The 12,885-nt window shown below is 42.2% G+C and overlaps 1 protein-coding gene across 1 annotated transcript in view; it reads left to right on the forward strand.

Moving 5' to 3' along the window:
* The window catches only part of MCC (mutated in colorectal cancers), a 635,122-nt gene that overhangs the window by 528,175 nt on the left and 94,062 nt on the right, over window positions 1-12,885 (forward strand). The window contains exons 7-8 of the mRNA XM_006886681.1: window positions 3,044-3,207; window positions 5,274-5,480. Coding sequence (XP_006886743.1) covers window positions 3,044-3,207; window positions 5,274-5,480 — 371 coding nt within the window. The remainder of the gene's footprint in view (window positions 1-3,043; window positions 3,208-5,273; window positions 5,481-12,885) is intronic.

The raw sequence follows: 12,885 nt of genomic DNA on the forward strand, positions 1-12,885 counted from the left end.
TGCCCTTGACTGTGAGGTGAGGGGAGACTGCCCTCCTCCGGGGAGCCCTCTTTAGTAGGAAGTTAGCTACTATTTGTTAGCCACAAGGAAAAAGCATCAGGCTGAAGTAAAACTTGGTGCTGCTGAGAGTCTGTGATTCTAGTTTTACAGCTTCTTGATATATGATGACGTAGTGTCTATATTGATTCATTTGGAAAACGGGTTTTGATTGCCCTTCCTGTTACGTGGTGGGAATACAACAGTGAAGAAGACCAAAGACCCTTCTGTCATGAGTTTGCATTTTAAAAGAGAAGAGAGAACCAACACAGAAGTCATACTGTTGTTATTGTTATGTGCCGTCGAGTCGCCTGTGACTCATGGGCTGTGGGGAAAAGAGCTGACCCTCCATGCTTTAGGTCAGGTGGTAAAAGGAGCCGTGTGGACTGAGGACTGCATGAACAGTGGAGGTTTTGATGGAAATCAAGGTAGAGAAAAAACAACAAAAAGAAAAGCTACACATCCCTACAAAATGGAAAATTCCTACACATTCCTTGTAGGAATTTGGCATGTTCCAGAGAGGAAGATGCCAGGAATGTGAACATAGCATGGTGAATGAGGAGGAAGGTAAGATGATGAGGCAAGGCCTAGATCAAAGAAATTTCCAATGCCTGGGCCCCACCCCTAGAAATTGTGGTGTAATTGTCCTAGGGTGGGGCATGGACATTGGCATTTTATAAAAGCTCTCCAGGGAATTCCATGGTGGAGTCTGGGTTGAGAACCACTGGTCTCAATCATGCAGGGTCGCACAGACTATGGTAAGAAGTTTGGACTTTTCATTCCTATGGTAAGGAGTTTGGACAATGGGAAATCACTGGTTTGAGGAAGTTACATGATCTGATTTCTGTTTTAAAGAGGTTCATTTGGGCTCTCGAATGTGGGAAACAGAGATAAGAGATCCAGGAGAACCACAGCCCAGGAGAAAAGTGATGGTGGCTTTGACTCGGGGATTATTAGTGGTGATGCTGAGGTCAGTCTGGGGATAAGTCTTGGAGGCTGCGTTAGCAAGATGCATGCAGAATGTGAGGTGAAAGAAAGTCAAGGTTACTTCATAGGATTGGCCTGTGTGACTGGTGGATGCTGGTACCATTCACAGAGATGGGAGAGATCAGGGGGAGCAGGAATGAAAGCTAGGATGGGGTAACTGTCTCCTGGTTGAGGGGAAGGAGCCTCACAATTGTCTTCTTCCTAAAATAACTTAGAGGTAAAGGCAGCCATGTGAAGTCAGCTAAAATGTTCCAGAAACTCGTGGCTCTAATAATACTGATAGCTTTCTTTCTTTCCCCCCCCCCTTTTCTTTTTCTACTAGTTTACTGACAAAATTGGAATACATTGTTTTCAAGAACAGATTCTTTCAATTTCCCTCACCACCACCCTCATCAAATTGTACAACTCCATGATTAATTCCCCCCTTCTCCTGCACATCCTCATCCCTCTGCTCCCAACTTGGATACTTATACTCATTCTACAGTAATGGTTTTGATAGACATAATAATGGCCTGATAACTTTCTTGAAGTCTTCCATAGGTAAACACCAAAAGCCACTAACCATTTTAGTGCTTAAGGCCTATGAGAACACGGAAGATGGTTAGAAACTGAAGACATGAGGCTTCTTTTATGTAGAAATCAAGCTTAGCTGGTTGTTAGCCGCTGTCCAGTCAGTGCCTCCGAGGAACCCTGTGCAACAGAACAAAATTCTTGTCTGACCCTTTGCCCTTCCCAGGAGTAGTCACGGGTATGAATGTTTTGAGCCATGGGGTTTTCACTGGCTCATTTCTGAACTTTCTTCCCAGTCCAGAAGTCTCCACTAAAATCCATTCAGCATCATAGGAACACACAGGCCACCAGCGTGGCTAGATGTAAAGAAGGAATATACTTTGAGAGCATGAATAGATACAGCCAACCCATAGCTTCTTGCAGTAATGAATTACACAATGATACACAAAGCCTAAAACGGCAGGTTAAGGAATTTGCATTTGATTTTCAACAACTTCCCCCGGAGATTACCTTCCAAAATATGTCTCACTCACATAGAGTTAATTTTCCTTCATTGACTAGGCACTCTGTGTCAGACAAATAAAAGGAATCCAGGCTTGAAGGTCAGAATCCAATTATTAGAACTGGTTACGCAGAGAATAATACAGACTTTGTTAGAACCACTTCTTCCCTTCCCTCCTGTGAAAGAACTTGTGTTAAAATGTAGTGATGGATCGTGCTAATTGGTGATTAGGAACACATTCTGATTAGAAGCATCTTTGGAGCAAAGATTATCTTGTACATGGTTTCTGTTTCTTAAAATTCCCATGGGTGTCTCTGTTCATTACAGGGCATTTGTTTGGTGTTTTTAGTAAAGTCAGAGTCTTAGCTGAAGCTTCCAGAGTCCAGAAGCCTTCTCAAATCCCAGCAACCCTTCTGAGGCACTTCTTTGTTTTTTGGAGGGCAACTAGAGATGTGACTGCTTTCACATGAAACCTGAGATGATTCAGAGCAGCCCAGGAATTTGCAAAATAGCTATGATTTCGAAGTCCTTAGTAAAGAACCAGCAACATGTTTGTTCTCTGTAGGAGAGCTCTAGTGGTGTAACCCATATAATAACCCAACTGTCGCACTTTCCTGGCAGATCAAATCCACCAGCAGCTCCCCTGGAAAAGGGTGGACAGTCTCTTCCTGAGCCATTTACGGCCTCTGAAAACCTGCTGGAGTTTCATCTGTGTGAGTTTATTCCAACATGAGAGCCAGGATAAAGAGATGAGTCTTCTGTATCCTAACTGATTTGTCTGCCTTGTTTTATCAATTAGTGGAAAAGTAGTATTGAGATCTATAAAAAAAAAATAAAAAGATCAATTGCAACTCCAAACCTTGCAGGTAGCACTGGCAGCCTTTGAGGTCAGGCAGGGGACTGCTAACCTCTGAAATGCCGTCTCAGAGGGCTCACCCATGTGGTGCACTGAGTGAGAGCATTCATTGTCCATTTGACTGCTTAATGCCTTTGCTTCCACATTCCCAGATAACTGCAGCGACCTGAACTCAGAGCTTCAGAGAGTACTGACGGGGCTGGAGAGCGTCGTCTGCGGCAGGAAGAAGAGCAGCTGCAGCCTGTCCGTGGCCGAGGTGGACAGGCACATCGAGCAGCTGACCACGGCCAGCGAGCACTGTGACTTGGCTATTAAGGTAAGGCCCCCACTGCCCTCTGTCATGCTCTTCCAGATTGTTTGAGAAGAGTGGTTCACATTCCCCCTCTCTAAGTTTTCTCAAATACCTGTGAGGGATAAATGTTCCAGTGAAAGCCATACAGTAGACTGGGCCAGCAGGCTGCAGTAGGAGCGAATTCTCATTGGACTGAATTGCCTCCAAAGAAAGTCAGCAGCCAAGACAGTTTTGCAAGAAAAAAGCAATGTGCTTGGAAACTATTAGACTTTGAGTGTTGGAAAATAGAATTTTAGTTTGGCTTACTTATTAACTTGGATATTTAATCAAAGCTTCAAAGCCTCTAGAATATTATCTTAAGAGATTTAAGCTCTTAGTACTAGCAGGGGGAGGCGTGGAGACTTAATGGGCCAGTTGTCTTCACAAAAGAACTAGCCCTCCATCCCAGGCGCTCTGGAGCTGGGTATCAGCTACATGTTCACAAACTTGCTTCTGGCTATTAAAGGAGAATCAGGTGAAAGGAATTCCTTGGATCTGTACCAGTTCATCATGAACAATGAAAAATACAGGTTCTACTGATGGCGGGCCTCTGGTATCTTCCTGCTACTTAACCATAGTCTAGTTACCTAGGATCAGCCATTCCAACAAGACCTAACTTATAAGTGTAAGGGGACCAGTGCCAAGGGAGAATGTGATGTGTTATTGGAAAAGGGTCCCAGGACTATAGGCCAGTGTTTCTATCAACAAGAGTCCTGGCTTTCACAGAAAAACTGTGGTATCTCAGTGTAAACTGTGATGCATGTTTATGGTACAGCTGGTTTTCCCTCTCCATTCATCTCCATTGAAATACGTGGTTGATGTGGTTCGGAATGGAGAGAAGCAGCCATGCAAGTTTCTTCCTCTGGGGTTTCCCAGGCTCTGTGTTGGATCGTAGTGTCAACCTGGGTACTAGTCCGAACCTCAGTCATTGATGAGATGATCTAGAGAAAGAAGAGGCCAAGGAATTGTGCCATGCAGAAAGGGACAACATGAGCCTGGAACAGAGCCACCAGGTTAAAAAAAAAAAAAAAAGAATCCCAGTACAGCATAGGGAAGGTGACAGTATGATTTGGTCACCAGGGGCCCAGTGTATCATCCTAGAGTGATAAGCTCTCTGATCTTCATATGTGAGGCCACCTATATCTCATGGTGTCCCTTCACTTATATCCTCATAGTCCTTCTCCCTCCTCTTTTAATATCAGTAGCATTGTGATTCCTCTTCTACAGGACACTAAATGTGAATGAAAAGTTTCAGAAAATAAGCAGAATTAGAACCTCCTTCCCCCTCTGCCCTTCCTAATTTTATGCACATTTATTTCCCATTGATAAATTTTCAAATCATTTTTTTTTAATTTTCTTTCCAAGTACTATTACGAATCTGTTCTTTCTTTTGTCTCCAAGCTGTCTCATTAATTAATTAAGCTCCTGCTGTCTTAGAAGCTTCCACAGTGCGTTTCCACTTTTCTGTGTCACTGTAGTCTATTTTTATCTTTAGCATCTTGGGACTGAGCCTCATTCACACCATCTGATTCCTGATGGAACTCTAAAAGCTCAAAATGGTGAGGTGACCTGTCTTAGGACTGAATTTGAACATGCCATAGTTTGGGAGAGGCCTATACTTTGGGCAATTTGGAGGTAGATTTCTATGCATTTTGCAACTTTGTGTTTGTCATTGCATTATCAGGATTGCTAATCAAAACGGGCTTGCTGTTTTGCTGTGTATTCACCAGCTTTGAAACTTGAATGAGGGAGATAACCATTTATGTGGACTTGGCAGTTGGTACCACTGATAGATTGTAATGCCAGGAAGGAACTGTATTCTTCTTGCTCTAGGGACTTTTGGGTAATACACACTGTAGTCCAGGCACATGATTAAATCTCACTAAAAGCGGGCAGAGTTGGAGACATCACCAGTCATGACTCCATTTGCAAAGAAGTTGGCTCTAGACCTGGCTCCTTTGTGGACATTTACTGCTGTCTGGTCTGTTTTATTTCTCTCCCTTTTATCCAAGTCAACTGACATAGCAGTTCTTTGTGGCTTTGTTTTACAGACAGTTGAAGAGATTGAAGGGGTGCTTGGCCGAGACCTGTACCCCAACCTGGCTGAGGAGCGTTCTCGCTGGGAGAAGGAGCTGGCAGGCCTGAGGGAAGAGAATGAAAGTCTGACAGCCATGCTGTGCAGCAAAGAAGAGGAACTGAACAGGACCAAGGCCACCATGAATGCCATCCGGGAGGAGCGGGACCGGCTGCGCAGAAGGGTGAGCCCACCATGCCCAGGGTGGCCAGGACACCCCCTCCCCAGCGTAGGGAGCAAGAGGGCTTGCACGGAAAATCAAAGGAAGGTCCAGGAATTTCATGGCAGTTGTAATGTTGGAAATCACAATCACTTTCTTGAAAGGAGAGTAGTTTGAAATGCTAACTTAAAAACCTCTCCTGTGGAATTTCAGATGTAAGTGGACAGTAAATGATATTAGAGCAATGGTTCTGAACTCTTCCTCTAGGAATGCACATTGTCCCCAGTCTCAATGAGAACGTTGTCCTTTTAGGACAAATACATAATATTTACAATTTAGGAGAAAATGCAAGATTTTATCCTTTTTTCCCCCTCTATAAATTTCCTTTCATTTTGGACTCATTGCTCTCCTTACAGAATTTAATAGAAAATGTCATCTGATCTGTTGCAAACTTATTATAAGTTAAAATAAGAAACAGTTGCCATCAAGTCAGCACCACGTCCTGGTGACTCCACGTGTGCAGAGAACTGTTCTCCAGGGTTTTCAAAGCTGTGATATTTCAGAAGCAGGGCACCAAGCCTTTCTTCTCAGTCACCTTTAGGTGGATTCGAACTACCAACCTTCCAGTTAATTTGTTATCACTTAATCAGCTGTCGTCCCAGATTAAAATAATCATCAATTAATATCAATCATTGAAAATACTACGACGCACAGGTCTATTCTGAACACGTGGGATTTCCATTAGTTGAAATTGCAAGTGGATGTGTGTAGCTCCTGATTTTCTGCCCAGTGTACCAGGGGCTTCACCTCCTGGATTTGTTTGAGAACCATTTTGCTTAGGAAGTGCATCCATTACTACAGGAGCTAAGGTTCCAGGATAGAAATGTTTAACAAGATTGTTAAAGCATCCAGTTTCCCAAAGATGATATTTTTCCCAGGAACCCATAAGGACTGACTACTTTGTGTAGCTGTGTGAATTTAAGCTGTGATTCTGCCATCAGAAGCAGTTCTCTCTGAACTTTACTTTGCATCACTTGACCTATAACACTCTTAATCTTTGCAGTATAACGAAGCTTGCTTTCTAGTTATACCTTGCTGATAATTTTGCATACACATAAAGTTGAAACAAAAGGAAAAAATATTAAGACCCCTCACCTTTCACTATTACATTGCTCTTCTTTCTTCCTTACTCCTTACCTTTCCTTTCTTTTATTTTTCTTTTGCATGCCGTCTATTTTTTAAGCTTTTATTGGGCTTTGAGTGAAAGTTTACAAGGCAGGTTGGTTTCTAGTCAGTCATTCTTCTAGACTCTGTTGTACGACATTGGTTATAGCTTTCTCCACATCTTTGATAATATTTTTCCTTCTTTGTTCTGCACATGGGGAGAACAATGGTGAACCTAAAAGCTGCTCAAAACCTTTTTAAGACACCAAAGTAGGATGTAGAACATTAGCTTTGTAGACTGTGTTGTGCCACTTGGCTTTGATGTCCTAGACACTATGATCCTGAACCCAATAAAGTCAACGTGGGTAAATCTTGCTTTTCCTAAACCACATGCAAGCTTTTTAGGTGTTTTGAGATATGTGTGGAGAAAGATGGGAAGTCTCCTCCCATTACGATTTGCAGCCTTGGAAATCTAATACAATGTCATTATGGCGCAGAATAGATTTAATGGCAGTGAATTTTTCTATATTTTCTAATTTATTTGACACTGGTTTGACACTGGTACAATGCTTTCCACACCAGATCTTTCCATTTCCTTTATCCACCCCTCCCTGTACTTATCAAATTGTGCAGCCCTACAATTGCACCCCCGCCCATCTCACCTCTCTGCTCCTACCCTCCCCACCTTGGATCCTCATACACATTTTACTGATTGTCTTTCTGTTTCCACAATAATAGTCTTATACAGTATTTGTCCTTATGGGACTGAGTTCAATTTCTCAAGCCATCTGATTGTGGTTGGACATTTCAGCTCTCTCCACGTTCTTATGATGGTGAACGAAGCTGCGATGAACGTTGGTACACAAGTCTCTGTGTGTGCCTCAGTTCTCCTTTTCTCGGGATATATTCCAAACAATGGAATAGCTGGGTCATATGGAACTTGCGTTCAGCTTTGTGAGGAAGCACCATACCATAGCAGTGAATTTGAGGTTTTTCTTACAGATCATCAAGGTAAGCATAGGCTTACCTGAGTTACTTACTAATCTGTCGGCAACAGTTTCCCGTGTTTATTGAGTAATCTGTCCCTGTGTAGGGATAGAGAAGAAATTGCTATTTTTGAATGCTATCGCGCTCATGCTAACTTGTGAATAATGCCGTAATTAAAAGGCCTGCACCCTGCCTCTCATGTCTGAACTCATGTGTCTCAACATCCTTCGGGCACCTGGCAGTGGCAGCTGCCATTCTTCTTCCTTGCATCAGCAGGTGTAAATCATCCCAGTCAGCAAAGGCTTTATCTGGGCAACCTCATGAAATTTACTTAGTGCTACAGCCCACACCACCTGTAATTTCCTGACTTGCACTGCCTGATCGTTATGACTAATGCCCTAATTGGTGTGCTTGCTTTTAGCGTGTGTTCTGATGGTGCATGTTTTGTGAAGGAAATATTGCTCTTAGGTATAATTATATATTGTGGTTTAAAATAAATTCTTCCCTTGAACTTGCATTACTGAAGCACAGGATAGACCTGACTGTAACTAGTAAAATATAAAAAGTCATCCTCTCTTCTGCTGTGTTCTCCAGCTCAGTATTCAGTAGTAAAATATGGTGGTAGGGAACTCCAGTGGTGTATCCATTGTTGTTGTTTTTGATGTTGTTGTTACATGCTGTTGAGCTGCTTGTGACTCATAGCTGCAAATCTATATACAACAGCTCTCAGCACTGCTCTATCCTGAGCTAACTTTATTGTCTCTGCCACACCTACCCCATTACCCCAGTCTCTGAGTCACTGCATCTCATCGAGGGTCTTCTTCTCCTTCACTGTCTCTCCACCCTCCCAAGCATGATGTCTCTTTCCAAGGACTGGTCGGTCCCTCCTTGCAACATGCCCAAAGTATGTTAGACGAAGCTTCAGAATCCTTTCCTCCAAAGAGCAGCCTGGCTTCATCCTCTATAGGATGAACCTATTTGTTCTCTTAGCAGTCCATGGTATACTCAATATTCTTTTCCAGCATCAATTCTCCTATCATCCCTAGTCATTGTCCAGCTTTCTGATGCATAGCAAGTTATTTCGAAGACTATGGCCTCAATCAGGTGGACCTTACTCTCCAGAATAACATCGTTACTTTTCAGTACTTTGGAGAGGTCTCTGACAGCAGACTTTCCCAAAGCAATTCATCTTTTGATTTTCTGGTTGCTAGTACCAAGAATATTGATTGTGGAGCCAAGCAAACTAAAGCTGTTAACCATTTTAATCTCTTCACCATCTGTAATGATGCTGCCAATCAGCCCAGTGGTGAGTATATTTTGTATTCATATATATATATATAATCTTCAATTCATATTGAATGCTGTAGTCCTTGACTTTCTGCAGCAAGTGCTTCAGGGCCTTCTCAGTTTCACAAACAGGGTTGTGTCATTTTCACAAACAGGTTTGTGTCATTTTCACGATGCAGATTGTTAATGAGTCTTCCTCCAATCCTGGTGCCACATTCCTCCTCATAGAACCTAGCCTCTAAGATGATCTCTTCTGCATATAGATTGAAAAGGTATGGAGACAGGACATATCCCTGGCATACAACCTTTCCGATTTTGAACTATGCAATGTTTTTTTTCTCTGTTCTCATGACTGCCTCTTAATCCAAGTATAGGTTTCACATAAACACAATCAAGTGTTCTGGGATTCTCATTCTTCTGAGAGTTATCCAAAAGTTTGTTGTGATCCACACAGTCAAATGCCTTTGCATCATCAATGAAGCACAGATAGACATTTCTCTGATAGTCTCTGCTTTCAGCCAAGATCCATCTGACCTTAGTTATTACATCCCTAGTTCCACAGCCTCCTCTAAACCCAGTCTGCACATCTGGCAGTTCCCTGTTGATGTGCTATTTCAGTCATTTTGGATAATTTTCAGCAGAATCTTGCTTGCATGACATTAATGATGTTGCTCCGTAATTTCCACACTCTGTCAGGTCATCTTTCTTTGAAATGGAAACAAATATGGATCTCTTCCAGTCAGTTGGCCAGGTGGTTGTCCTCCAGATTTCTTGGCACAACTTTGTGAGCACATGCAGGACAGCATCTGTTTGTTGAAATATTTCAATTGGTATACCATAAACTCTTGGGGCCTTGGTTTTTGCTAATTCTTTCAGAGCAGTTTGAACTTCTTCCTTCATCACCACAGGCTTTTGGTCATATGTTGTTTCATGAAATTCTTCTGTGTCAGCTAATTCCTTTTGGTACAGTGACTATTCATACTCCTTCCATCATCTTTTAATGCTTCCTGGATCATCTATTATTCTGCCGAAAGCATCCTTAAGTATTTCAACTCAGGCTTCGAAATTGTTCTTCAGTTTGTTCAGCTTGAGAAATGTTAAGCCCTTCTGAAGTTCAGCCCTTCTGATTTCCTAACTCCAGCTCTTTGCACATTTTATTATAATAATATATTTTGTCTTCTCATGCTGCCCATGAAATCTTCTGTTCAGCTCCGTACTTTCTTTCTTCCTTTTGCTTTGGCTTGCCAGTGCTCCAGTGCAATATTCAGTCTTATCTGACACTCCTCTTGGTCTTTTCTTCTTCTTCTGCCTTCGTAATGACCTTTTGCATTCTTCATGGATGATATTCTTGATATCCACCCACACTCATTTGGTCTTCGCCCATTAGTGTTCAAGCCTTCAAACCTGTTCCTGAGATGATTTTGAAATTCCATTGGGATAGACTCAAGATAGAACCAAATTTTGGTTCCTGTGGATTTAATTTAATTTGCTTTAGCTTCAGCTTTAACTTGAATATGAGTAGTTGATGGTCTGTTCCACAGTCAGCATCTGGCCTAGTTTTGACAGCCAATATTGAGCTTCTCCAGCTACTCTTTTCACAGATGTAGTTGATCTGATCCCTATGCATACCATCAGGTGAAATCCATGTGTTTAGCCTGAGTTTATGTTTCTTGTAAAAAGTATTTGCAATGATTAAATCATTGCTTGTACAGAATTCTGTGGTTCTATCTCCAGCTTCATTTCTGTCTCTTAAGTCCATATTTTCCAACTACTGATCCTTCTCTGTTCACAACTTTTGCTTCCCAGTCACCTATTATTATTAATGCATCTTGATTGCATGTTTTACAGATTTCTGACTGCAAAAGTTTGTAGACATCTTCTATTTCCTCCTCTTTGGCTCTGGTTGTTGGTGTATATATTTGAATGATAGTGGTATTAGCAGGTCTTCCTTGTATGCATATGGATATTATCCTGTCACTCACAACATAGTATTTCAGGATAGATCTAGAAGTGACTCTTTTAAGTATGAAAGCAACCCAAATTTTCCTCACCTTTTCATCTCCAGCATAGTAGATTATGATTGTCTGACTCAGAATGTCCCGTGACAGTCCATCTCATTTCACCAGTACCTAGTATGTCAATATTTATGCGTTCCATTTCTTTCTTAACAATGTCCAACTTCTCAGCTAACCCAAAGGTAGCACCTCTCTAGTGGTTCAAATCCACCAGATCCTCTGAGATAAAGATGGGCAGTCTCCTCTTGTGCTCTTGTCTTTGAACGCTTACTGGAAGGTCAGGTATGAAATAGTTCCAACACAAAGGCAATGAGTTGAGTATGCTGGTGCTGTGTAGTGAGGAACTCCAGAGCCAGGCTGCCTGGGTCCATGTCCTGGCCAACCAAGTCACCTGCCTTCTTGGTGTTACAACTACTTCGCCCATGAAGCTCTGATAATATTAACATTGCCTCCTGTGTGATTGCTTGAAAACTATATCATGTTCATAAAACAGATTGATAGGGCCTGGCATACAGTAAATACTAAAAAAAAATGTGTTAGCAGTTGCTGCTGTCAGTTGCCAGTGAGTCGAGTATGACTCATATCGACCCTATGAACAACAGATCTGAACTCTGTTCTGTCCTGTGCCAGCCTCACAATCTCTGACACACTCAAGGTCATTGCTCCAGTCACTGTGTCAGTCCGCTAGGTTGATGGTCTTCCTTTCCTTCACTGTCCCTCCACCTTTCCAAGCATGATGTCCTCCTCCAAGTAATAGCCTCTCTTTGCAACATGCCCACAATAAGTTAGATGAACTTTGGCCATCCTTGCCTCCAAGGAGTATTCTGGCTTCACCTTCTCCAACATAAATATTTGTTCTTTGGAAATCCATGGTATATTCAAGTATTCTTCCAGCACAACCTGAAGGCATCAGTTTTTCTTGTGCCATTCCTATTCATTGTCTAGCTCTCAGATGCATAGTAAGTGATCAGTAACATCATGGTCTGATAAGGCTGACTTTAGTCCGCAAGCTCCTTAGCAATTTGGAGAGATCTTTGACTGCAGACTTTTCCAGGGCAATAAGTCTCCTGTGTAAGTACCAAATATATTGATTGTGGGTTCAACTAAGAGGAAGTTGATAACAGTTTCACTCTTCTCAGTCTGTCATGATGTTGCCTACAAGTCCAGTGGTGACAATTTTTGTTTTCTTGGCATTAAGATGCAATCCATATTGAAAGTTGTAGTGTTTGATTTTCTGCAGCAAGTGTTTCAAGACCTCATCACTTTCAGCAAGCAAGGTTGTGTCATTTGCATGTTGTTGTTGCTGTTATGTGCCATTGAATCACCTGTGACTCATCATAATCCTATCTATGTACAACAGCTCTGAAGCCTCCCTTGTCCTGAGTCAGTCTTACTGACTCCAACACACCTACCCCCAATACCCCAATTACTGTATCAATCCATCTCATCTGGGGTCTTCCTCTCCTGCACTGTCCCTCCACCCATCCAAGCATGATGTCCTTCTCCAAGGACTGCTCCCTCCTGGACACATGCCCAAAATATGTGAGACGAGACCGCAAAATCCTAGCCTGTAAGGAAAAATTTACTCTCTCCAAGACAGAATTCTTATTTGTTTTCTTGGCCATCCATAGTACATTTAAGACTCTTCTGCAGCACCACAACTCAAAGGCATCAATAATTCTTCCGTCATCCTTAGTCATTACCCAGCTTTCTAATGCATAGCAAGTAATTGCGAAGATCATGGACTGCAACAAGCACACCTTAGTCTCTAGATTGACATTGTTGCTTCTCAGTGCTCTGGAGAAGTACCTGACAGCAGATTTTCCCAATGCAATTCATCTTTTGGTTTCCTGACTGCTGGTGCCAAGATGTTGATTGTGAAACCAAGCAAGCTGTAATTGTTAACAACCTCAATCTCTTCTCCACCTGTCATATGCTGTCAGTTGGCCAAGTGGTGAGAATCTTTGTTTGGTGGT

This window comes from Elephantulus edwardii, unplaced genomic scaffold, assembly GCF_000299155.1.
Source record: "Elephantulus edwardii isolate Elephantulus edwardi_28Jun2011 unplaced genomic scaffold, EleEdw1.0 scaffold00050, whole genome shotgun sequence".
NCBI classification, from domain to species: Eukaryota; Metazoa; Chordata; class Mammalia; order Macroscelidea; family Macroscelididae; genus Elephantulus; species Elephantulus edwardii.